This window comes from Dendropsophus ebraccatus, chromosome 12 (genome assembly GCF_027789765.1).
Source record: "Dendropsophus ebraccatus isolate aDenEbr1 chromosome 12, aDenEbr1.pat, whole genome shotgun sequence".
Lineage (NCBI taxonomy): Eukaryota > Metazoa > Chordata > Amphibia > Anura > Hylidae > Dendropsophus > Dendropsophus ebraccatus.
In genome coordinates, this window is record NC_091465.1 from 63,009,552 (window position 1) to 63,034,241 (window position 24,690).

Here is a 24,690-nt window from a genome sequence, read left to right on the forward strand (position 1 = left end):
AAAAACTATCCAAGTTTATTTTCCCTGTACATTAGACAGAAGTGGAATGTGAGATACCTTGCTACTAGGGCTCCCTGTCATTATGCCATGCTGCATGCTCTCCATAGTTCAGCATAGAGAGATGCAGCTCACGCTGGTGGATGGGATTACAGAAGCAACCATCCACCTCTTAGCAATATCCATGCATAAGCCCTATTCTAATTTAAGGGCTTTAATTACAAAAACATGGCCATTTTCTTCCAGAGACAACACGACTCTTGTCTCCAGTTCAGGTGTGGTTTGCAATTAAGCTTCATTCACTTCAATGGAACTAAGTAGCAAAACCTGCACCCAAACTGGAGACAAGAGTGATGTTGTCTGTGGAACATAGTGGCCATGTTTTTGTAGCGCTGGATAACCACTTTAATAGGACTCATTTATGGAACTCACTGGGCATTGTATGGTTGTCCTGGTCCCCAGCATAAGCTGAGCCTCTTCATGATGAAGTGTGCAGAGTGCGTGAGACTGAAGGTACATTTTCTGCTCATATTGTCTATGGATTAAACATTTCTTTTATCCCTTTCAATGTCTTTAATTTACAAATTGCTGCTCTGGTCCATGTATATATTCGGTCTGGGCGACATTGCATACATATTTAGAGAAACTTCTTGAAGTGGCAAAATGATGACACAGTCATATGACATAACATCACTAAGGATACAATGCCCCGAAGGACTAATGTATACATTGGACTAAAGCCAAAGAGTTATATTAGGAACACTAAATATAGAGAGTGTAGAGCGGTCACTACAGCACAGCCCCTATACCGTATCATATTAAAAGTAAGAATAAAGACAAGTTTTTAAAAGATGTTTTTCCTTTATTTCTTTCTAGCATGTTTCCTCATGTTCAGACTATGTTCACAACTAAGGCGTCAATCACTCTTATATTAACTTCCTAGGTTTCTTCTTTTTAGATGAGTTTTAAAATACTGCTGACCAATACTCAGTTTATTCACAGCAGATCGGACACACTGGCTTCTCCCCAAGAGGGTGAAAAAAAAAAGAAGAAAAAAAAGGAAGCTAGAAGTCCATACTTGAAGGGGTGAAGTCTTGTGGGTACTGCAATAGTCTCTTCTTTGAAAGTTTGTACCTGTATGAAGGTGTGTGTCAATTCTATGCAAGAGAATGGGTTTCAAACGGAGTACTTTTCTAAACTGCTCCCCCCATTCCAAAACAAAGTTTGGGTTTATGTATTTCCTATAATAAAAACAAATTACGAAGGGAATCTGGAATTTCATGGCAATTATTTCCATTCCACTGCAATACTAAAGTCCACACAATCTGCTTGGTTTGAGTTGGCACACAGGCTGTGGCTTCGCTGGCGTCCCTCGGGGAAGGATGGCACTTGTTTTAAAGAATTACACACTTCCTCTTGGAGGATTTCTTCTTTTTCCCGTTGTTTATCTTCTCTTTGTGCTTGCGGATTTCACGGACAAGGGTGTAAAACGCATCTTCAACTCCCTTCACGTCAAGAAAATTGTAGAGGGGGAAAAAAAGTGAAAAGCAAGTTAATTGGCAATAGGGCTAAGAATTTTCCTCGGCTTAGGTCCCTTACTGCAGCAACAACAGGATGGAATCTGCTTACATAATTCTTTCCCTTTCTATAAACACTTGAAGCCACCAAACAATAGAGAAATTTCTCACTCCCCGTGGCCTTCTTACACGGTACTGAAGTCAGCATGACACATACAGGTGTGACGACCTGGGCCAACAAATACAGACCAGATTAAAGTATTACTGTCACTTAAATAAAACTATTTGTCATGTCAAACAGACATGTCAGAAGTTTTGATTGGTAGCTATGCACTTGCTGAAGGAGATGGATTCTATAGAAAGCTTAACCCCTTAGTGACCGCCATGCTGCCTTTTCACGGCGGCCACTAATGGGCTTTATTCCGATGCGTACGCCTTTTAACGGCAGGCGCATCGGAATAAATCACCTCCCGGCGGCGGCTGCAGGACGGGTGATCAGCGGTCAGTGTGACCGCTGACACCCTCTTGTAAGTGCCCAGAGCGGAGGATTCTCCGCTCCGGGCAGATTAACCCGTTAAATGCCGCTGTCTAACCATGACAGCGGCATCTAACGGGTCCCGGTGGATCCCGGACGGCGCCGCAGGTCCACTTACGTGATCGCGATGTCCCGCGGCGCCGTCCGGTCCTCCAATGTCTCCATGGTGATCCCGGGGTCCTAATGAAGGTCCCATGCTGATGCCTCATGCTGACAGGGGTGGCCGTGGCTATTGCCTGTCAGCATGAGGCATGATACAATACATTGCAGTACATTAGGTACTGCAATGTATTGTATCAGTGATCAAAGTATTTTACACTAGTGTACAGTAATGTACACTAGTGTAAAAGTAAAAAAAGTGAAAAAAAAATGTGCACCAAACACAACACAGCCCCCCCAATAAAGATGCATTACATTCCCTATACCCAATAAAACGTGACATAAAAGTGATCAAAAACACAAATCCTATACATATTTGGTATCGCCACGTCCATAACGACCCAATCTATAAAACTATACGAATAATTATATCACACGACACACGCTGTAAAAAAAAAAAAAAAAAAAAAAAAAAAAGTACCAGAATAGCTGTATTTTATCAATCCACTTTAGAAAATACGTCATAAAAGAGATCAAAAAGTCATATACATATAAAACTTGGTATTAATAGAAACTACAGATCTTCCCGCAAAAAATAAGCCCAAAACCAGCTCTGAGAACGCTATGGATCTTGCAATGCGGCGACAGTTTTTGTGGGTTTTTGCTAGGAAGATAGTTTCTATTGCGCCAAAGTGATAATCGTTAAAAAAACCTACACAAATGTGGTATCGCCATAACCGTAGTGACCCAGAGAATACATGTATTATGTTATTAGTGACCGCCGATACGGATTTTTACGGCGATCACTAATGGGCTCTATTCTGCTGCCATCAGCTCTTTATGGCGATGGTGCAGAATAGTGCAGCGGCGCCGGTAATGCTCGCAGCCCCTCCTCTCAGCTACCGGAGGTAGCTGAGGGGTTGGGGCAGAGTGTGGGGTCAGTCTTGTCAAGTCCCCTCACCGGCGATCGCCGTTATTATCAGTATAACGGCGGCCACCGGTAACAGACATTGCCAGCGCAGCTGAACGCTTTCATCTCTTCTCACCGTGAATCCACAGTGAGGAGATGAGAACATGTCCCCCCCCTGTCCCCAGAATTAACCCTAGTGACCTTGTCACTGACCCTCCCCTCCCAGGGCAGCCATATGATCCAAGATGGCCGCCGCCATCTCTGTGAACAGACTCTGTTCACAGTGATGGATTCCTAAAAAAGATCAAAGCTTCATTCTCTCCACCACCGGAGGTGGCGGAGAGCATGGGGCAATGATCGGTGGTCACCCGGTGTGGTCCCAGTACAAGTGATCAGCGGTATATACTATATACCACTGATCGCTTGTTTCAAATGGTGGCGGCACTTTTTTTACGCCTGTCACCAAAGTCAAGTGCCCTGGATTACCTGTAACCACTCCAGATTGCCCGTCACCACCCCAGATTGCCCGTAACCATTCCAGACAGCCCGTCACCACCCCAGATTGCCCGTCACCCCACCAGATTGCCCATAACCCCACCAGATTGCCCATAACCCCACCAGATTGCCCATAACCCCACCAGATTGCCTGTTGCCACCTCAGATAGCCAGTAAACACCCCGAGATTGTCCATTACCACCCCAGATAACCAGTAAACACTCACATATTGCCTGTAACTAAAATGACACTCCTTCCCTTCTGAGCCCGGCTGTGTGCCCATACAGTGGTTTATGCCCACATATGGGGTACCATTGTACTCAGGAGAACCTCTGTTACAAATTTTGGGGTGCTTTTTCTCCCCTGTTCCTAGTGAAGTTAAGAAATTTCAAACTAAACAAACATGTTATTGGAAAAATTCTATTTTTTTCATTTTTACGGTCTAGTTTTGAATACTTTCCTCCAATACCTGTGGGGTCAAAATGGTCACCAAACCCCAATATGAATTCTTTGAGGGGTGTACTTTCCAAAATGGGGTAACTTTTGGGGGGGTTCTATTCTGCTGACACTACAGGGGCACTGCAAACGCACCTGGCGCTCAGAAACTTCTTCAGAAAAATCATGCACTGAAAATGCTAATTGGCGCTCCCTTCCTTCCGAGGCCTGCTGTGTGCCCACACAGTGGTTTATACCCATGTATGGGGTACCGTTCTACTCAGGAGAACCTGTGTTACATATATTGGGGTGAGTTTTCTCCCCTGTTCCTCGTGAAATTGAGAAATTTCAAACTAAAATTTTATTTTTTCATTTTTACTGTCTTTTGAATACTTTCTGAACTGGAAATGCTAATTGGCGCTCCTTCCCTTCTGAGCCCTGCTGTGTGCCCATACAGTGCTTTACGCCCACATATGGGGTACCATTGTACTCAGGAGAACCTGCGTTACAAAATTTGGGGTGCATTTTCTCTCATGTTTATTATGAAAATGAGATACTTTAATCTTAAATATATTATTGGAAAATTTCTATTTTCCATTTTTTTCCGGCCTAATTGTGAATACTTTCCTCCAGCTCCTGTAGGGTTAAAATGCACATTATACCCCTAGATTAATTCTTTAAGGTGTCTAGTTTCCAAAATGGGGTCACTTATGGGGGTTTCCAGTATACAAGCCTCCTAAATCAACTTAAAAAAAAGAACTGGTCCCTAAAAAAATCAGTTTTAGAAATTTCATGAAAATTTGATAATTTGCCAATACATTTCTAAGCCCCGTAACACCCTAAAAAAGTGAAATATGTTTATTAAATGAAGCCAGAATAAAGAGGACATATTGATAATGTGACTTACTAACTAATTTTTGTCATGTGCCTTTTTTTTTTAGAAGCAAAGAATTTCAAAGTTCGTAAGTTTTAAATTTTTCATTATATTTTGATATTTTTCACAAAAAACACACAAGACAGTGACCAAATTTTGCCACTAACATAAAGTACCATATGTTACGAAAAAACTATCTCAGAATCACTAGCATACGTTAAAGCATCACTGAGCTATAAGCGCATAAAGTGAGACAGGTCAGATTTTGAAAAATGCGCCTGGTCATTAAGGCCCAAACAGGCTTGGTCCCTAAGGGGTTAAAGTGTCACTGTCCTTGTAATTTTCTTTGCAGAAATCAATAGTACAGGTGATTTTAAGAAACTTTCTAATCGGGTTTATTACCCGAAAAATGCATTCTTATCATGAAAAAACAGTTTGAAGCTCTCCCTCTGTCTTCATGGTTCTCTTATGGAGAGGGGAGGGGTGGAGGGAGATGAGGCACCAAAACAGGACAACAAAGAGTTAATTTACAGATACATCACAGGGCTATCTCCTCTGAAGTCAGCACACACCTCTCAATACAGGCTTTCATACAGCTCCCACCGTGTAATCCTTTGTTCTCTGCTCTCTCTCCCTCCCCCGTCCTCCTTTCCATAGGTTACACAGGGCTCGACTGATGTAAACAAGACGCAATTTCCTGATAATGAGCAGTAAATGAGAGAAAGGAGGGAGGGGGTGGGGGGCCTGGGGAAAGGCTTTTTGAATGTAGATAATGGCATATTTGCCAAATAAACCCAATCACAAAGTTTCTTAAAATCGCCTGTACTATGGATTTCTGCAAAAAAAAAAAAAAAAAACGACAGTGACACTTTAAGGAGTCCAGCAAGAGATAAAGCACCAAGTTTGTCACTTCTCCCCACTGTTTATAGCGATCAGTGGGGTCTCCACACCCTGACCCATCTAAACTTTTCACTTCAATGGTGATAAAACCATATCAAGAAACATGGCTGTATGCTTACTACACTGGCTATGTTGGTGTAACCTGATTTCCTGGACATATTTTAAAGCCTTCTTCCAAAAACCTCGGCAATAAATTGTTTCATAACTTTAAAAGGCATTGTTAAGGCTTAGAAAAACATGGCCACTTCCTTTCAGGAACAGCACCACTTTTGTTCTCAGGTTGGGTGTGGTTTTGCAGCTCAGTTCCATTGAAGTGAATGGAGCTGAATTGCAATACCAGAACAGGGGTAGAGCTGTTTTTGCAAGAAAGTGGTTGTGCTTTTTCTAATCCCGGATAACCAGTTTAAGCTCTCCAAGTACTAATGTGCGAAAACCTTTTTAAAAAGATACTCCAATTTCAATAAAAGGATAAATCATTGTAGCAGTAAATGCTGTAAATTGATCAGATGTACAGGAGCCTCCATTGTTTACCTCCTGAGGATGCAAGTAAATTTTGGTCATGTGTCAGTCCCGCAAAGCGGCGAGAGAACCTGTGGGTACGCCACATGACCATGGACAGATCTGTATTGTCTGGATGTAAACCACAATTGCTCCCAAACGGAAGTAAAAAAAAAAAAAGTTTGTTCCTCAGCTGATTGCATCTTTTATGTTGGTTAAAAATCCTATTATATCTCCAATAGCGTGTGGCCAGCAATAATGGAAGGGCCGGACACATGTTCCATGGACTGCTTGTGTGACGCTGCCCTCATGGTAATCAAGCCATGTAATAGGCTCCTTAAACAATCGCCGTTCTAAAAGAATGGCAAACCGATTGTGCCCGTCAAATAATACAGACAGAGAAGAGCCAATATCTTTGGTAAAATAAATCCACAGAGAGGCAATCTGGCATGACTCTCCCATTAAGATGCAGAAGGCTTCTTGTGTAAACCCTCACTATATCTATGTTCCTATCTCAGTACTATATCTATGGACAAATCTAGTTGTTTGTGCACTGCCTGTCCTCATGTGTCGGCAGGACAGATCTAGCAGGGCCAGAATAATAATAAAATGTACAGCAAAAACAGAAATGACAATGTAATAATAAGTACCTGCATAAATCTACTGAGAACACCTCCCCTTGCATGCAGTGCCCTGGTCTAAGTATCAAGCCATTGCCATAATGACAGTATAGTGAGCTGCAACCAACTAATATATGGATACAAAAGTGTACAGTAGATCTACTTTAGTCCACAATCCACAAGTTTAGCAGATGCAGCCCCATGCTCAGTATGGGTTCTCCATAAAAAAATACCCAAGAGAAAATCAGGCTGTAAGTCTACATATCGTTTAACTGTACATTATATTAAAGGAGAAGTCCCGTGTAAAGACTGTTACCTGTCTTGTTTTGGCTGAGGTTTCTATGAACGGAATCCCATAACTCTTTGCTAGATCCTGTGCTTGCTTGGTGTCCACAGTCCGTGAAGGAAGGTCACATTTATTACCGACTAATACCATGGGAACATCATCAGAATCTTTTACCCTGTTGATCTGTTCTCTGGAGGAAGAAGATTTGGAGATTTACAATTTTAGACATCAAATTTAAGTAAAAAAAAAAAAGTAGATTCACAAGTTTAAAGGGGTTGGCCACTTTATGGTAAAATAGTTTAGTGTGCAGTATTAGTAACTATAGTCACTGTATATAATGACAGCAGCTGCCTGTGTACTCCATAGAGCTAAAATCAGGCTCCCCTCTTCAAGGCTGTGCTGTCCTGCTCTGTGGTGAGTCCGCCCATAAGATGACCGATATGGGGACCATGTGACCATGCCCCACCCCTGTGTCCAACACTGAGCCTGTATACATCTATGGAGGACACTGAGGGCAAGGCATCATGGTCACATGTTCCTCCATGTCGGCCATCTTATGGACAGACTCATCATAGCCTGGAGAAGGGGAGTCTGATTTTAGCTCTAAGAGGTAAACAGGGAGCTGCTGTCAGTATATACAGTGAGTACAGCTAGTATTTCTGTACACTGAACTATTCTACTATAAAGTGACCAACCCCGTAGCACTTAATGTTAAGGTGAGTTATTTTTATTGTTCCTATTTTGGTCAATTCAACTGTTGAGGGACAAAAATGTTGTCAGTATTAGGTTGGACTGGTCCAGAACTGTCCACAGACTGTTGAACTAGCATCTGTATGTTTAGATATAGATCCTTGCCCCCACTGAAATTAGGAAAGTCCTGCAGTGACTGTAATTAAAGAGGAATGGTCACCTTTTCTGGTATTTCTCCTTACTTTAGGGATTTTTTGGGAACCTCACAATGCAGAGCTGCAGAAAGTCCATGTTCACGCATTAGGAAATTTAAAGGGAACCAATCAGCCCAATATGGCAGATATAGTTCCCTGGAGCGCTGTATACAGCTCCTGCAGCCACAGTACATACCGGCCGCGGCTCCAGCAGGGGCTTTACACCGGAGAAAAAAAAAAGTTTTTTATTCTGGGCGCGTGACAGACACGGGCGGGGAAGTAGTCAGCTCCCCACCCATATCTAGTCACTGCACTCTGCCTGTCAGCGTGCTTGGAGAAGATGATTGACAGGCAAAGAGGTCTGTTATTGGCCTCTCTGCCTGTCAATCATCCCGCCTAGCATGCTGATAGCAGGGTGCTGTGACTAGGCATAGGCGGGGAGCCTCCTAGATGACTACTTCCCCGCCTGTGTCTGTCACGCGGAGAATAAAACTCTTTTTCTCCAGTATAAAGCTCCTGCTGCGGCCGGTATGTGCTGCAGCAGCTGCAGGAGGTTTAAACAGCGCTCATGGCAACCATATCAGCTCAACTGGGCTGATTGGTTCCCTTTAATAAAGACTTCAGTGTGAAATACATTCCGAAACCCTTATCAAATACATTCCGAAACCCTTATCAAATCGATCAAAAAAAACCACATTTGATGCACGTAAATGAAAGAATGATGTAATTAAGATCATATGAGCAATAATTAAAAAAAAAAAAAAAAAAAAAAAAAAAGACTATTTCTATTTCTTAAGTTTTTGGTTTTTTTTTAAGGAAAAAGCATCCTGAACCACTCTGAGTGTGACATGGCAGTAATGGGGAATACTGGGATAAAATGTGCCAACTGAATTGGACAATCAATTCAAACATTGTAGGGAATCTGTCAAGTCTCTGGGGCCTCACACACCAGCCCCAGGAATTGACAGGTCAGGGTTCAAATGCTGCCCCTCCTAATCCTCAGAGAGCTAAAACCTGTCAAAAGGGGTCTGACGAAATGACTGTAACCTATCTTGGATTGTACCACCAGTCAGGTCAGAAGCAGCAACGCAGAGAGCCGAGGAGAGGTGCGCTGGAAAGCAGTTCTCCTGACCTGCCAGGTCCCAAGGCTGGTGTGAGATGTTCCAGGGACACCACAGGTTCCCTTCCAAGTATTTGTTAACCCCTTCCCGTCAGCAATACGTAGTTATACGTTCCTGCTGCACACACCAAGTGCAGCAGGAATGTATATGCACGCTCCTGACTGTAAAGGGGTTTGATGTGTGCGGGACCGCTGCAGTGAGAGTGATCCCGCACACATCAGTGTCCAGGCAGCTTAGGGTAATGAAGGGCAGCTGCGTCTCATTAACCCCTTAGGGTCCATTTACACAGAAAGATTATCCGACAGATTATCTGCCAAAGATTTGAAGCCAAAGCCAGAAACAGACTATAAACAGAGATCAGGTCATAAAGGAAAGCCTTAGATTTCTCCTCTTTTTAAATCCATTCCTGGCTTTGGCTTCAAATCTTTGGCAGATAATCTTTCTGTGTAAATGGACCCTTAGACTCCATGATCTATAGCAATTGCCGCGTTTAAAGGGGTAGTGCGGCGCTAAAAAATTATTCTCAGAATAACACACATTACAAAGTTATACAACTTTGTAATATATGTTATGTCTGTGAATCGCCCCCTTCCCGTGTCCCATCACCCCAGCCAATCGCGGCTGAGCACAGTTGTGACGCGGCGGAGGGGGGACGGCAGCAGGGATTCGGCCGTCCGTCCGAAGATGACGTTTGGCACAAAATGGCGGACGGCCCTCGACACGGATCAGGTAATGTATAATGCACCACACACTTCCAGGTACATGGGCGGGGGTGGTGGGACACGGGAAGGGGTTGTATAACTTTGTAATGTGTGTTATTCTGTGAATAATTTTTTAGCACCGCACTACCCCTTTAAGATACTCAATGACAGAACAAGCATCTGTCACTGAGTGATTGGGTCCCGATCACAAGTACCGACAAGCGGGGGTAAGCCTCTTACCTCCGTTCAGTTGGATTTGTGATTTATGTATAGAGTCTGCTCTCAGGCAGGTTCTATGCATAGATTGCCGATAACACTGATCTATGATATGCTATGGCATAGAATAGATCAGTACATGTAATCTATTGATTGCATGTTTTACTGTGGAAAAAAAGTGTAGTAAAAAAAAAAAAGTTTTTAAAGTATTAAAAAAAAAAATTATACCCCCGCCCCCAATAAAAGTTAAAAAAATAAAAACACCACACCAGGATTGCTGATTTTTTTTTAATTATGTATCAGAATTTTTTTTATAAAAAGCTATCAAAATTTTTCTGTTACACCAATATGACATTAATAAAAACTAGAGATCTTGGCGCAAAAAATTACACCTCACACAGCCCTATAGGTGGAAAAATAAAAGCGCTATGGCTCTTAGAAGTTGGGGAGGAACATTGCATTAATCTGACCCGGACTTTTGTGCATCAAAGGGCTCTGAAGGGGTTAATATCCTTCCACTACGTTGTACAGGGGCTGTCTGAGGTTACACAAGGAGTCTCCTTTTTAATAGACACAGCACCTATCTGGTCCATAGGTGGTCTCTGGTATTACAAAGAAAGATATAATACCATCTAACTACGGTACATTAGACCTGGGCTGCATTTAGTAGGCTTCTAACCTGTAATGGTGGACATCCTCAAAGGATTTTGTATTATTAATAGCAAAGACACAAAGAAATCCTTCTCCAGTTCGCATGTACTGATCTCTCATGGCACTATACTCCTCTTGACCTGCAGTGTCGAGAATGTCCAAGAGACATGTTTCACCATCTATCACAACCTGCTTCCTGTACGAGTCCTGTAACACAATGCACATATATCATTCATGTAAAAAGACTCAAATACTTAGGAAGTCTCTGTCCACATTTCTATAGGTCACGACAGAAATAACATAGATAAAACAGGTAATGAGTACAGCCATCACTTCCTCCATGTTGCCCCTGGTTGTATCCAGTAATCAAAATTCTGGAAAGCCGTAGTGGTCCAAGATGATGTGATCTCTCATGTATCTAATAATTACATACGTATCAGGTCATTATGACTGGGTCTCCCTATTATGGAGCACTTGTAGCCACGGTATGGTGGCTAGCAGTCCAGGTCTCCTGTTCAGATCAGTGGGGTCACCACAGGCAATCTCCCTCATATCTGGAGTTTATCACTTATCCAGCAGATAGGTCAATAGAATCACTCTGTGTAACAGAACTTTAAAGCAATATTATCACCCCACTCTCCATGCATAAGCTTAGATGCTGCACATTTGATATATACCCGTATAAAACTTCTGCTCTGAAATGGACTTCTTTCCTTGGTGGATAGTGTCACCTAGGCCACAAGTGCCATGATGCTCCACCTTGGTGACACTGTCCACCAATGAAATGAAGCAATTTTAGAGCAAAAAGATATAGATAGATAAGGTGTATACAGGTACATATCAAACGAGCAGTATCTAAGCTTGTGAATGGTGCATGAAACCGCACAAAGAGTAAGGGGCGTGTGTGACTATAGCACCTTTATGGGAACCTTTAACCCAGGCTGCCAGGGCACAGCCTGCCCGACCCCCGCTGGAGCCCCATATACTTACCCCTTCCATAAAGTCCCTTTCCTGGACACGTCCAGACGCTGAGAAGTCGTCGTCGGAAGCCCTGCGTGCACGTTATGCTAATTACCAGAGATAAGTCTGCCCAGGAGCGGGACTTCATGGAAGAGGTAAATATATGGGGCTCTACCCCGCAGCTGGGATGAAAGGTTCGCTTTAAGTGATGGCCCCCACTCACAACATGGAAAGAGGTGACAGGACAGAGGGATGAGGGTACTGTGGTTGAGAGATTGGCAGTGTTAGAGCTTCATCCATGTTTCCAACTGCATACCTCAATGGTGGGATCGTATTCATCAACAAAGTGGTTCTGGATGAGTTGGATGGTTAGAGCGCTCTTGCCCACGCCTCCAGCACCGACCACCACAAGCTTATATTCAGTCATTTCACTTGCTTAGATTCTGCCTGGAGAAGAAGAAACAAACAAACTGATCAGCGATTGGGCTAATTGGTTCCCTTTAAAAGATGCGATCAACAACACACGAACAATGTTTTAATTGTTGCCTGCATACACACAAAACGATTATCTTTTAAATTAGAATGATATAATTTCTCGCACGATAATTGTCCCGTGTAATAGGGCCCTGAGTCAATCACAAGAGGTCCCATACTCGGGCCCCTCATCTCTTGGCCAAAGTGGGAAGTGGATACGAGAAGCTCCTTTCTCTGCAGGACCGCTCCTGTACTGGAAGCACAACCTGATGATGTAATTGGCACAGTGTAAGGCTGTATTCACACGTTCCGGGAAGTTGTCCGTGCTCACGGATCCGTGCGCACGGACAATTTTACAGCCCATTGCTTTCTATGGGGCTATTCAGATGTTCCGTGATTTCACGGATCCGTGATCCGTTCCGTTCAAAAATAGGACGTCATTACTCGGAACGGATGCACGGAAAGGATTCCCCATAGAAATCAATGAGATCCGCGTTTTTCACGGATGTACACGGATGTGACATCCGTGTTCATCAGTGAAAAACACGGATGTGATGTAATCAATGTCATTTAAAATGCTGTAAGACAGATCCGTGAAAAAAACGGACACGGATACAAAACGGATGCAAAACGGACTGTTCTGCACGGATCACGGAGGTAGCTGCCGCACCACAATCACGGACCGGGAAAATCACTGAACGTGTGAATGCAGCCTTATTCTCTGTGGGTGCCCTGCAGGAAAGCGGAACACTTACTACCAGGTTCGCCCACAGATTTTTTACAAAGGGATTGTCCTTCCTAACCCCTTTAAGGGGGCCTTCTCACATACAGACTCGCAGCAGAAAACTCCCTGCGAGTTTCTGCTACGAGCCGAGGTCCTGGAAGGCCCCTATCACTACATACAAGCAGTGGTCTAAAAGACCGCTGCATGTATGTAATGCAGCCGCCCCCTTAAGCCCTTCGGCTCCCGCACCGCTGTCTCCATACATTACCTGGCTGCACGGGGTCCCGCTCTGCCGCCCAGCCAATCAGTGTGTTGCCCAGCCACATCCACTGATTACCTGGCTATGGCTGCACGGGGTCCCGCTCTGCCGCCTAGCCAATGTATGGAGAAAGCGGTGCGGGAGCCAAGGGGTTAAGGGGGCGGCTGCATTACATACACACAGCGGTCTTTCAGACCACTGCTTGTATGTAGTGATAGGGGCCTTCCAGGACCTCGGCTCGTAGCAGAAACTCGCAGGGAGTTTTCTGCTGCGAGTCGGTATGTGTGAAGGCACCCTAAAAGAGGGTTCTCTGTGTAAAATTTACATCTAGAAAAATGTGGTATATTCCACAGATGTAACCTGCCACATAGGACTATTACCAGGTAGTTTTACCAGTTCCCTGCTGTGCATACAGTGGCAACCAAACATCAGTCACCTGAAGCAGCCTGCCACCTTTTAGTCTTATCTTACAGCAGGATTGAAACCAAGCTCAAAGTGAACATGGCGGCTCAGCAAGGAGAAGTAGAAGCTAAATTTTTTATTATTGTATTGCCCCAAAAGTTATACAAATCACCAATATACACTTATTACTGGAAATGCACATAAAGTGCTTTTTTCCCTGCACTTACTACTGCATCAAGGCTTCACATCCTGGATAACATGGGGATGTCACTTCCTGGATAACATGGTGATGTCACAATCCGACTCCCAGAGCTGTGCGGGCTGTGGCTGCTGGAGAGGATGATGGCAGGGGGACACTGAGGGACACAGGGCACTGGAGGGACACTGAGCATCCCTCTGCCATCATCCTCTCCAGCAGCCACAGCCCGCACAGCTCTGGGAGTCGGTCGTGACATCACCATGTTGTCCAGGAAGTGACATCACCATTTTTTATCCAGGAAGTGAAGCCTTGATGCAGCAGTAAGTGCAGGGAAAAAAAGCACTTTATAAGCATTTCCCGTAATAAGTGTTTAAGTTATGTGTTGCATAAAGATTGGTTAAAAAAAGTTAAACAAGCCTTACCTCTTGCTATCCCACCAGTGACATTTCTAGGAAAGCTCATTTCTCTGAAAATCAAATAGGGTCCTTAGGCTGTGTTCACATTATTATCAGGATCACTGTGTGAAGCAGTTGCCTCATGTTAGTCAGGAAGCCTTGTGGAGCACTTAGTGCTATCCGTAAGGCCTTATTACACCAAGAGATTGTCGGCCGCATGTGGCCGAATTATCGCCTGTTGCGGCCGATAATCGCTTGGTGTAATAGCTCCTGTTAAAAGGAAACAATCAGCCGACATGCACAATGTCAGCTGACTCTAGTCTTTCAACATGTTGAAAAAAACATGAACAATAATGGCTGTCTGCTAGCCGTCGCTCTGTGTAATAGGAGCCGTGGCAGCATCTAAAGATGCTCTTACTTGCTCGCTGTCGGTGCGTGTAATAGTGCCAGCAGCGAGCGGGGAAAGAGGCTGACAGGTCAGCACTCGCTTGCTCCTCCTGAGCGGCCTGTGTAATGGGGCCTTTCCCTTTAGAATAGACACTATTGGCAGAGTATGTTCCGTCAGCTTTATTTAGGTTAAGTGTTGGTGTAGTGTGTGCGTCATGTACAAAAGAAAAAAGTCACACATAAGTGAACCTGGCTCACACATTTCTTGCTTGGAAGCAGACCAGGAACCAAAAGTTGTAATTTTCTGTGCAAACGACTGCTGAAAAGTTGGCGACCTCTCTAGATTCTTTCTAAAACCCAAATTATCCAAATGAATGCAGATGTAGATAGGAATGGTCTTACCAACAAGCAGGGGAAGGTATATTTATCTGTACATTAGGAGGCAGGGCTGTGAAGTCCTGGGGTCAGATCTAGTTTTTTTTCAGGGGGAAAAAAAAAAAAAAAAAGTATCGGCTCCAACTTAAAAAAAAAAAAATAAGTTTCAAAAATTTTGTTATTGAATTTTCATATGAATTTTATAAATGTTACTTAATATATTTTATGTTTTATCAACCTAACGTCCTTTAAGATGTGTTTTTTTGTTCAGTGTTTTATGGTTGAAGCAGGCTACATATGCTTGAGAGAGAGCAAACCAAATGCAAACCAGAGAGAGCAGAAACCAAAGGGGTACTCTGGGCAACAGTGAAAAATCTAGAGGGGAGTGGTGGGATAATAATAAAGTAGTCCTATTTACCCATCCCCATGCCCCTGCAGTGCAGTGTCACGGTTAATGGATCCCTATTTATCAGATATTGATGACCTAAGAGCCAGGAACTGGACTTTCTTCTGTCAGAGTAACCTTTCCCAAATTCGTCTTAATAGGTCATTCCCTCCTGAAGATAAGAGCTGCCCACATCGTACATCTAGACACACAAAGGATGGAATAGCAGCTTCTCTGGTTCTGGCAATCCCAAGTCAAGAGTTCTACTGTATATTCCACTCTATACTGCTTAGTCTGGGTGGGGGTTTTCAGTTCTATTACAGTGAACAGAGCTGAGTAACACCACTCAGGTGCTGGGGTGGTGCTGTGCTTTGTCTAATCCTGCTTAAAGAGGCACTCCGGCACTTAGACATAATATACATTTCCATGCTTCCACAGGGTCCTTCTGCAACGTTTTTGGATTTGTTTCTCTTCTTCAATATTTGTGTGTCCTTTTTCTCTTTCGAGCGGAGAGCAGCGGTGGCAGCGGAGGAGCGCGCGCCCTCTCCTTCAATCAAAGCAGCACACTGAGCACGCAGTGAGAGGTCTGCCGCAGAATTCCACCGTTCCTCCACACCCGCTGATCTCCGCTCAAAGAAGTGACATGTCACTTCTTTGAGTAGAGCGCGGCGGCAGCCGGGGAGTGTGCGCTCTCCCATAAATTCCCCATACCCAAAGATGTGAGCTAGGGGAATCCTATAGAAGTCAATTGGGCTTGAATTCAGCTCCAATTCTGCCAGAGCAAAATAGAAGAGTAATTTCAATCGGAAATCTTTCCTCTTCAATCCCTCATCTATTGCTCAGTGTGCATGAGCCCTAACATTGAGAGAGTGTGTGTGTGATAGATTGAGAAGTATTTATATATAAAATATATATCTCTTCTGTTCATATTCACACATGGAGATCTTTGCGTTTTTATTTTCTCTTCTATGCATATAAATTCATTTCTATCTAATGGCATTCAACCCAGTACTTGGCTATAAAGTATTGGGGTATGTTCACACTGACTAAAACCTGTGGAATTCTGCGGCGGAGCTCCCTGCGGCGGACTTCCGCCTGCCTCAGTGTCACACTGTGTCCCTATGAGATGGCCTGTGTGCCTCCACTCCAGCTGCTCTCCGCTCAGAGAATTGATATGTCCATTCTTTGAGTGGAGAGTGATGGAAGCAGAGGCGCACAAGCCATCCCATAGAGACAATGAGGCAGGCGGGATTCCACAGCAAGGAGCTCCGCCACAGAATTCAACCTCTTTTACTCAGTATATGACAACCTAAATGGGGTTTCCCAACCTAGCAGCCCCTTCTCATCTGCCTCTGGGCCTTATCATCCAGAGTAAAGAGCGGTTGACAAGCAGCTCTTCCCTTTATAGAACTGTCCTTTAAGCAGTTCTCTTAGCAGCATGCTCAGGGTCATCTCCCTCAGGCAATTGCTTACAATGTAATTCCCAGCACTGCATTTAGTATAAGCAGCCTCCAGGTGGCGCTGTCCACAACGTCCACACATAGAGACCTGTAGAGTGTATGGGGTAGTGCGGGATTTCCCAGCAGGTAGCGCACACTCTCCCCTCTACAGCCAGTCACCGGGGATGATGATCCCCGGAACAGCTGACGGTCCGGGGAGGGGGTCAGGGACGCCGGGGGCAGTGGGGGTATTCCCAGCACACACTTACCGGCCTGCTGACGTCCCGGGGGCCTCCGTCCTCCTGCCGCTGCTTGTCCCGCTGCTCCGCTCTCTCACTCACACTCCCTGCTCGAATCCCCCGGGTCACAGCCTCTCAGGAGCTCCCATCCCGCTGCATTGTATTTCTCCTCCCGCAGAGCTGACACCAGGGATCCGGAAGTGCCCACAGCCCGACCGCACGGACGCGCCCAATCACACGCTGACGTTACCAGGCTACTTCCTGTTAGCGGCGGTGGCCAATCAGCGGCTTCGGTGTGGTGATTGACGTGTCACGGCCCCGCCCTTGTCACGGTGTATACTGTGTGCGGCAGCCGGGTGGCGGCGTCCTCAGTCTCTATCACTATCACTAGGAATGAGGCCTCATCTATTGTCGTTGCTGTCATTGTTACCTCCTGTAGGGTAGTTTTATCCAATCTTGTGTAGTTTCCCATAGCAACCAGTCAGAGTCCAGCTTTTATTCCTAAAATGTCCTTTTGTTAAAAAATGAATGGTGTAATCTGGTTGCTATGGGCAACGGCTTCACTGTTCTCCTGCATCAAGGTTTGGTAAAACTCCCTCCTTGGAGGTAAAACAATAATAAACCGGTCAGGGAAGTCAGACTATGTGTGTATACGCTCTAGTCGGGATTTCATTCATTCCAATACAATGTATGTTTTGTATAAATCACGGGCGTTGTTGCAAAATTTAGGCTATGTTTACACTACGTAAGTTCCGTAGTAATCGGCCGTGATTTCTATGGTACTTACGCACTACTGCACGTTAGTTTTCTGCGCCGGCTATTCATTGAATAGCGGCCCCAGAGAACCTGTCAGTGCACACTATAGCAGCTGGGAATTCGGGAATCATCAGGCCGGTACTGCAGTACCGGACGGGATGATCTTCACTGACACCGGCCGTTCAGAGAGTGTGTAATAATTGTGAAAAATATGCGCAAATGATACATTCCCCCCTATAGCCACTTCTGAGAACTAGAAACATTTAGCCTGTAAGCAGATCTTACACACAGCAGATTTGTTGCAGAAATGTTTGCAACTTTGCTCCTCACCTAAATGGAACTTACTAAAATCCATTTACCTGGTGCTGAAGGTGTAGCTAGAAACGGCCCAACCCCATAGGAAACCTTTGAATATGTACAAGAGGGATGGTTTGCATCCATCACATATAGGTACACAGGTACTTAGAAATCCTCCTCAATAATTATATTTCTGTCTCCTTAATCTAGTTTAAATGTCTGTTCAAAAACAATCTGAATTCCTCACTGTCCCCAACCAGTTAAAGCTAATAGGTGTTTTGGGATTTCTAAAAACACAGTGGTTGGTGCAGTAGATGCAGTGGTTGGGGCAGTAGATGCAGTTGTTGGTGCAGTAGATGAGGTAATTGTTGGTAAGGTAGATGCAGTTGTTGGTAAGGTAGATGCGGTTGTTGGGGCAGTAGATGCAGTTGTTGGTAAGGTAGATGCAGTGGTTGATGCAGTAGATGCAGTTGTTGGTGCAGTAGATGCAGTTGTTGGTAAGGTAGATGCAGTGGTTGATGCAGTAGATGCAGTTGTTGGTGCAGTAGATGCAGTTGTTGGTAAGGTAGATGCAGTGGTTGATGCAGTAGATGCAGTTGTTGGTGCAGTAGATGCAGTTGTCGGTGCAGTAGATGAGGTAATTGTTGGTAAGGTAGATGCAGTTGTTGGTGCAGTAGATGCAGTTGTTGGTAAGGTAGATGCAGTGGTTGGTGCAGTAGATGCAGTTGTTGGTAAGGTAGATGCGGTTGTTGGTGCAGTAGATGCAGTTGTTGGTGCAGTAGATGCAGTTGTTGGTAAGGTAGATGCAGTTGTTGGTAAGGTAGATGCAGTTGTTGGTGCAGTAGATGCAGTTGTTGGTAAGGTAGATGCAGTTGTTGGTAAGGTAGATGCAGTTGTTGGTGCAGTAGATGCAGTTGTTGGTAAGGTAGATGCAGTGGTTGATGCAGTAGATGCAGTTGTTGGTAAGGTAGATGCAGTTGTTGGTAAGGTAGATGCGGTTGTTGGTGCAGTAGATGCAGTTGTTGGTGCAGTAGATGAGGTAATTGTTGGTGCAGTAGATGCAGTTGTTGGTAAGGTAGATGCAGATGTTGGTAAGGTAGATGCAGTTGTTGGTGCAGTAGATGCAGTTGTTGTGCAGGAGATGCAGTTGTGCAGTAGATGCAGTTGTTGGTAAGGTAGATGCGGTTGTTGATGCAGTTGGTGCAGTAGATGCAGTTGTTGGTAAGGTAGATGAGGTAATTGTTGGTGCAGTAGATGCAGTTGGTGCAGTAGATGAGGTAATTGTTGGTGCAGTAGATGCAGTTGTTGGTAAGGTAGATGCAGATGTTGGTAAGGTAGATGCAGATGTTGGTAAGGTAGATGCAGTTGTTGGTAAGGTAGATGCAGTTGTTGGTGCAGTAGATGCAGTTGTTGTGCAGTAGATGAGGTAATTGTTGGTGCAGGAGATGCAGTTGTTGGTAAGGTAGATGCAGTTGTTGGTAAGGTAGATGCGGTTGTTGGTGCAGTAGATGCAGTTGTTGGTGCAGTAGATGCAGTTGTTGGTAAGGTAGATGCAGATGTTGGTGCAGTAGATGCAGTTGTTGGTAAGGTAGATGCAGTGGTTGGTGCAGTAGATGCAGTTGTTGGTAAGGTAGATGCAGTTGTTGGTAAGGTAGATGCAGTGGTTGATGCAGTAGATGCAGTTGTTGGTAAGATAGATGCAGTTGTTGGTAAGGTAGATGCGGTTGTTGGTGCAGTAGATGCAGTTGTTGGTGCAGTAGATGCAGTTGTTGGTAAGATAGATGCAGTTGTTGGTAAGGTAGATGCAGTGGTTGGTGCAGTAGATGCAGTTGTTGGTGCAGTAGATGCAGTTGTTGGTAAGGTAGATGCAGTGGTTGATGCAGTAGATGCAGTTGTTGGTAAGATAGATGCAGTTGTTGGTAAGGTAGATGCGGTTGTTGGTGCAGTAGATGCAGTTGTTGGTGCAGTAGATGAGGTAATTGTTGGTGCAGTAGATGCAGTTGTTGGTAAGGTAGATGCAGATGTTGGTAAGGTAGATGCAGTTGTTGGTGCAGTAGATGCAGTTGTTGTGCAGGAGATGCAGTTGTGCAGTAGATGCAGTTGTTGGTAAGGTAGATGCGGTTGTTGATGCAGTTGGTGCAGTAGATGCAGTTGTTGGTAAGGTAGATGAGGTAATTGTTGGTGCAGTAGATGTAGTTGGTGCAGTAGATGAGGTAATTGTTGGTGCAGTAGATGCAGATGTTGGTAAGGTAGATGCAGTTGTTGGTAAGGTAGATGCAGTTGTTGGTGCAGTAGATGCAGTTGTGCAGTAGATGAGGTAATTGTTGGTGCAGGAGATGCAGTTGTTGGTGCAGTAGATGCAGTTGTTGGTAAGGTAGATGCAGTTGTTGGTAAGGTAGATGCGGTTGTTGGTGCAGTAGATGCAGTTGTTGGTGCAGTAGATGCAGTTGTTGGTAAGGTAGATGAGGTAATTGTTGGTGCAATAGATGCAGTTGTTGGTGCAGTAGATGAGGTAATTGTTGGTGCAGTAGATGCAGTTGGTAAGGTAGATGCAGATGTTGGTAAGGTAGATGCAGTTGTTGGTGCAGTAGATGCAGTTGGTGCAATAGATGCAGTTGTTGTGCAGTAGATGCAGTTGTGCGGTAGATGCAGTTGTTGGTAAGGTAGATGCAGTTGTTAGTGCAGTCGATGAGGTTATTGTTGGTGCAGTAGATGCAGTTGTTGATAAGGTAGATGCAGTTGTTGGTAAGGTAGATGCAGTTGGTGCAGTAGATGAGGTAATTGTTGGTGCAGTAGATGCAGTTGTTGGTGCAGTAGATGCAGTGGTTGGTGCAGTAGATGCAGTTGTTGATAAGGTAGATGCAGTTGTTGGTAAGGTAGATGCAGTTGTTGGTGCAGTAGATGAGGTAATTGTTAGTGCAGTAGATGCAGTTGTTGGTGCAGTAGATGCAGTTGTTGATAAGGTAGATGCAGTTGTTGGTAAGGTAGATGCAGTTGGTGCAGTAGATGAGGTAATTGTTGGTGCAGTAGATGCAGTTGTTGGTGCAGTAGATGCAGTGGCTGGTGCAGTAGATGCAGTGGCTGGTGCAGTAGATGCAGTGGCTGGTAAGGTAGATGCAGTTGTTGGTAAGGTAGATGCAGTTGTAGGTGCAGTAGATGAGGTAATTGTTGGTGCAGTAGATGCAGTTGTTGGTAAAGTAGATGCAGTTGTTGGTGCAGTAGATGCAGTTGTTGGTGCAGTAGATGCAGTGGTTGGTGCAGTAGATGCAGTGGTTGGTGCAATAGATGCAGTTGTTGATAAGGTAGATGCAGTTGTTGGTAAGGTAGATGCAGTTGTTGGTGCAGTAGATGCAGTAGATGATGTAATTGTTGGTGCAGTAGATGCAATTGTTGATAAGGTAGATGCAGTTGTTGGTAAGGTAGATGCAGTTGGTGCAGTAGATGAGGTAATTGTTGGTGCAGTAGATGCAGTTGTTGGTGCAGTAGATGCAGTTGGTGCAGTAGATGCAGTTGGCAATAACAGTAAAACAAAGCTAAGTAATAATCTTTGTGTAATGTGTACGAATGCTCGCATCTTAGGAAACAAGATCTGTGAGCTGACGGCTATTATATCAAGGGATGATTTGGACCTAGTTGCTGTAACAGAGACATTGTTCAAAGACTCAAGTAATAGAAAAATAGGGATAACAGGATATATTTTGTACAGGAAAGATAGAGCAGAGAGAAGGGATTGTGTGGTAGCCATTTATGTCAGGGATAGTCTTAAAGGGGAACTATCAGCAGGTTAGATGAACCTAACTGGGGATGCTGAAGAGAAAGGTATGTGTGTTACCTTCCTCCTTGGCGCCGGTCCTGCACTGTTTGTCGGGGTAAACTCAGCTTCGGAGCACTCTTAGGAGCGCTGCCGCATCATCTGGCCCACCTTTTCTAATGATATCAATGCTCCTAAGGGTGTTTGGGAGTGGAGTTTACAGCGACATACATCGCAGGACCGGCATTGAAGAGGAAATTAAAACACATACCTTCCTCCTCAGCGTCCCCAGCGCTATAGGGGGCTATCAGCAGGTTAGATTTGTTCCCCTTTAAATCAACAGTCATCCAAAATACATATAAAGGGCTGAAGATTATCTGGGTTTGCATTCAGTCCAAAGAGGGATCTGCTTTTAGGATAGGTGTTATCTATAGGCGTCCGGGGCAAACTTGGGACTATGATAACATGTTGATGGATGAAAAGTGTTACCAAAGTGTCATTAAAGGGGGACATTGTAGTAATGGGTGACTTCAACATGCCGGATGTGGATTGGAATATCCCTTGTGCACATACATGTAAAAGCAAGAATATAATAGAGGCCCTTACAGGGACATCTTTAAAACAGCTTGGGAGGTCACCAACCAAAGGAGAGAACATTCTAGATTTAGTATTTATTAATGGGGATCAGGTGTCTGAAGGTAGAGTGGAAGAATATTTGGGTTCCAGTGACCACCAGTGTTTATGGTTTGACATACAAACTGACATACAAACTAACCATTCAGTGGTAGTGTCCCTTTGTATCCCCGCTCAGTAGTGTCCATTTTGTGCTCCCTTTGTGCCCGCCCTAAGTAATAGTTTTGTCTTTGTGTCCCTACTCAGAAACAGAGTCCCTGTTGTGTTCCTTCTTATAATAGCACACCTATATGCCTCCAGTTTTAGGGCTCTCTCTGCGTCCCACTTAAAGGAGAAGTCCAGCCAAAACAATTTTTTTTAATATGCTATTACTTATGGAAAGTTAGACAAATTTCTAATGTACATTAATTATGGGAAATGCACATTTACTGCTATTTCCCTTAATTTAGTAGATCAGGGAGACTTCAGATTCTCTGAAATGCTGTGATGTCACGAACCGGGGGTGTAATTACAATGCAGTGTCCAGCAGGGGCGCACTATATATAGAGGTCAATGAGTACCATTGACTTCTATATATAGTGCGCCCCTGCTGGACACTCTATTGGAATTACAATGGATGTGTATGTGAATGTATGTTTTTGATTGAATACATTTATGTAATGCATAAATGTATTTAACCAGTACATTTGGAGGACACCGAGCAGGGAGGGAGAGAAGTGCATCTACCTCCCCCCTCCCTCCCAGCTCGGTGCTTCTGCTACCGCATATGCACAGTACTACTCCCCCATTATCTGCTCATGCCGGCCGCTCACCGCTGCCTCTCTGCTCGCACATACCGCTTCCCGTTCCGCACTGCATGCCGGCCGGGGACAGGAAGCATCGGGAGCACCGTGCTCCCTGCGGGGTGGGGGTGCTTCCTGTCCCCGGCCGGCATGCAGATCGGACCGGGAAGTGGTATGTGCGAGCAGAGAGAGGCGGCGGCCAGCGGCAGCGGAGAGAGGCAGTGAGTGGCGGTGAGCAGCGGCAGAGAGAGGCAGTGAGCGGTGGCGATAGTTAGAACTTGTTAGCTGGGAGAAGGAGGGGAACGGCAGAGGGGGCATGCTGAAGCCCTTGTGACAAGCAGCTGTGCGGCGGCGTTCGTTATGGGGATAGCACAGGTACTACTCCCCCATTATCTGCTCATAATATGAGCAGATAATGGGGGAGTAGTACTGTGCATATGCGGCAGCAGCAGCACCGAGCAGGGAGGGAGGGGGGAGGTAGATGCACTTCTCTCCCTCCCTGCTCTGTGCCCTCCAAACGTAATGGTTAAATACATTTATGGATTACTTTGGAGAGCAAGGACACTTGCTCCCCAAAGTATTCCATAAATGTATTCAGTCAAAAACATACTGTATATTACATTCACATACACATCCATTGTAATTCCAATGGAGTGTTTAGCAGGGGCGCACTATATATAGAAGTCAATGGTACTCATTGACTTCCATATATAGTGCGCCCCTGCTGGACACTCCATTGTAATTACACCCCCGGTTCGTGACATCACAGAATTTCAGAGAATATGAAGTCTCCCTGATCTACTAAATTATGAGAAATAGCCCTATATGTGCATTTTCCACAATTAATGTACATTAAAAATTTGTCTAACTTTCCATAAGTAATAACATATTAAAAAATAGTTTTGGCCGGAGTTGTCCTTTAACCCTTAGAAGACCTGGCCAATTTCAATTTTTGCATTTTAATTTTTTCCTCCTTGTGTTTAAAAGGCCATAGCACTTGCATTTTTTCACCTAGAAACCCACATGAGCCCTTATTTTTTGCGCCACTAATTTTACTTTGCAATGACAGGCTGAATTTTTGCATAAAGTACACTGCGAAACCAGGAAAAAATCCAAAGTGTGGTGAAATTGAAAAAAAAAAAAACGCATTTCTTTTATTTAGGGGGTTTGTGTTTTTACGCCGTTCGCCCTGGGGTAAAACTTGTTATATATGTTCCTCAAGTCGTTACGATTAAAAAGATATATAACATGTATAACTTTTATTGTATCTGATGGCCTGATGTTAACAAATATATGTCACATAAAATCGCTCTATTCCCAGGCTTATAGCGCTTTTATCCTTTGGTCTATGGCAGTGATTTTCAACCAGTGTGCCGCGACTCATGGTCGGGTGTGCCGCGGGGAAAGTTCCGCAAACTATGGTGCCCCTGTTTTGTTCCCCGGCAATGCTTAGCGATCAGTGGCGGATTATAATGTGGGCGGTTGCGTGGTGCG

The 24,690-nt window shown here is 44.5% G+C and overlaps 1 protein-coding gene across 1 annotated transcript; it reads right to left on the minus strand.

Moving 5' to 3' along the window:
* Positions 1–838: 838 nt before the first annotated feature.
* LOC138770079 (GTPase KRas-like) lies at positions 839–17,218 on the minus strand. Its single transcript, XM_069948995.1, has 5 exons — positions 17,008–17,218; positions 12,016–12,146; positions 10,768–10,946; positions 7,197–7,356; positions 839–1,502 (listed from the first exon to the last, which is right to left on the minus strand). Exons 2-5 carry the CDS (start codon positions 12,124–12,126, stop codon positions 1,392–1,394), a joined length of 561 nt encoding a protein of 186 aa, XP_069805096.1. The 5' UTR covers positions 12,127–12,146; positions 17,008–17,218; the 3' UTR covers positions 839–1,391.
* Positions 17,219–24,690: the final 7,472 nt, after the last annotated feature.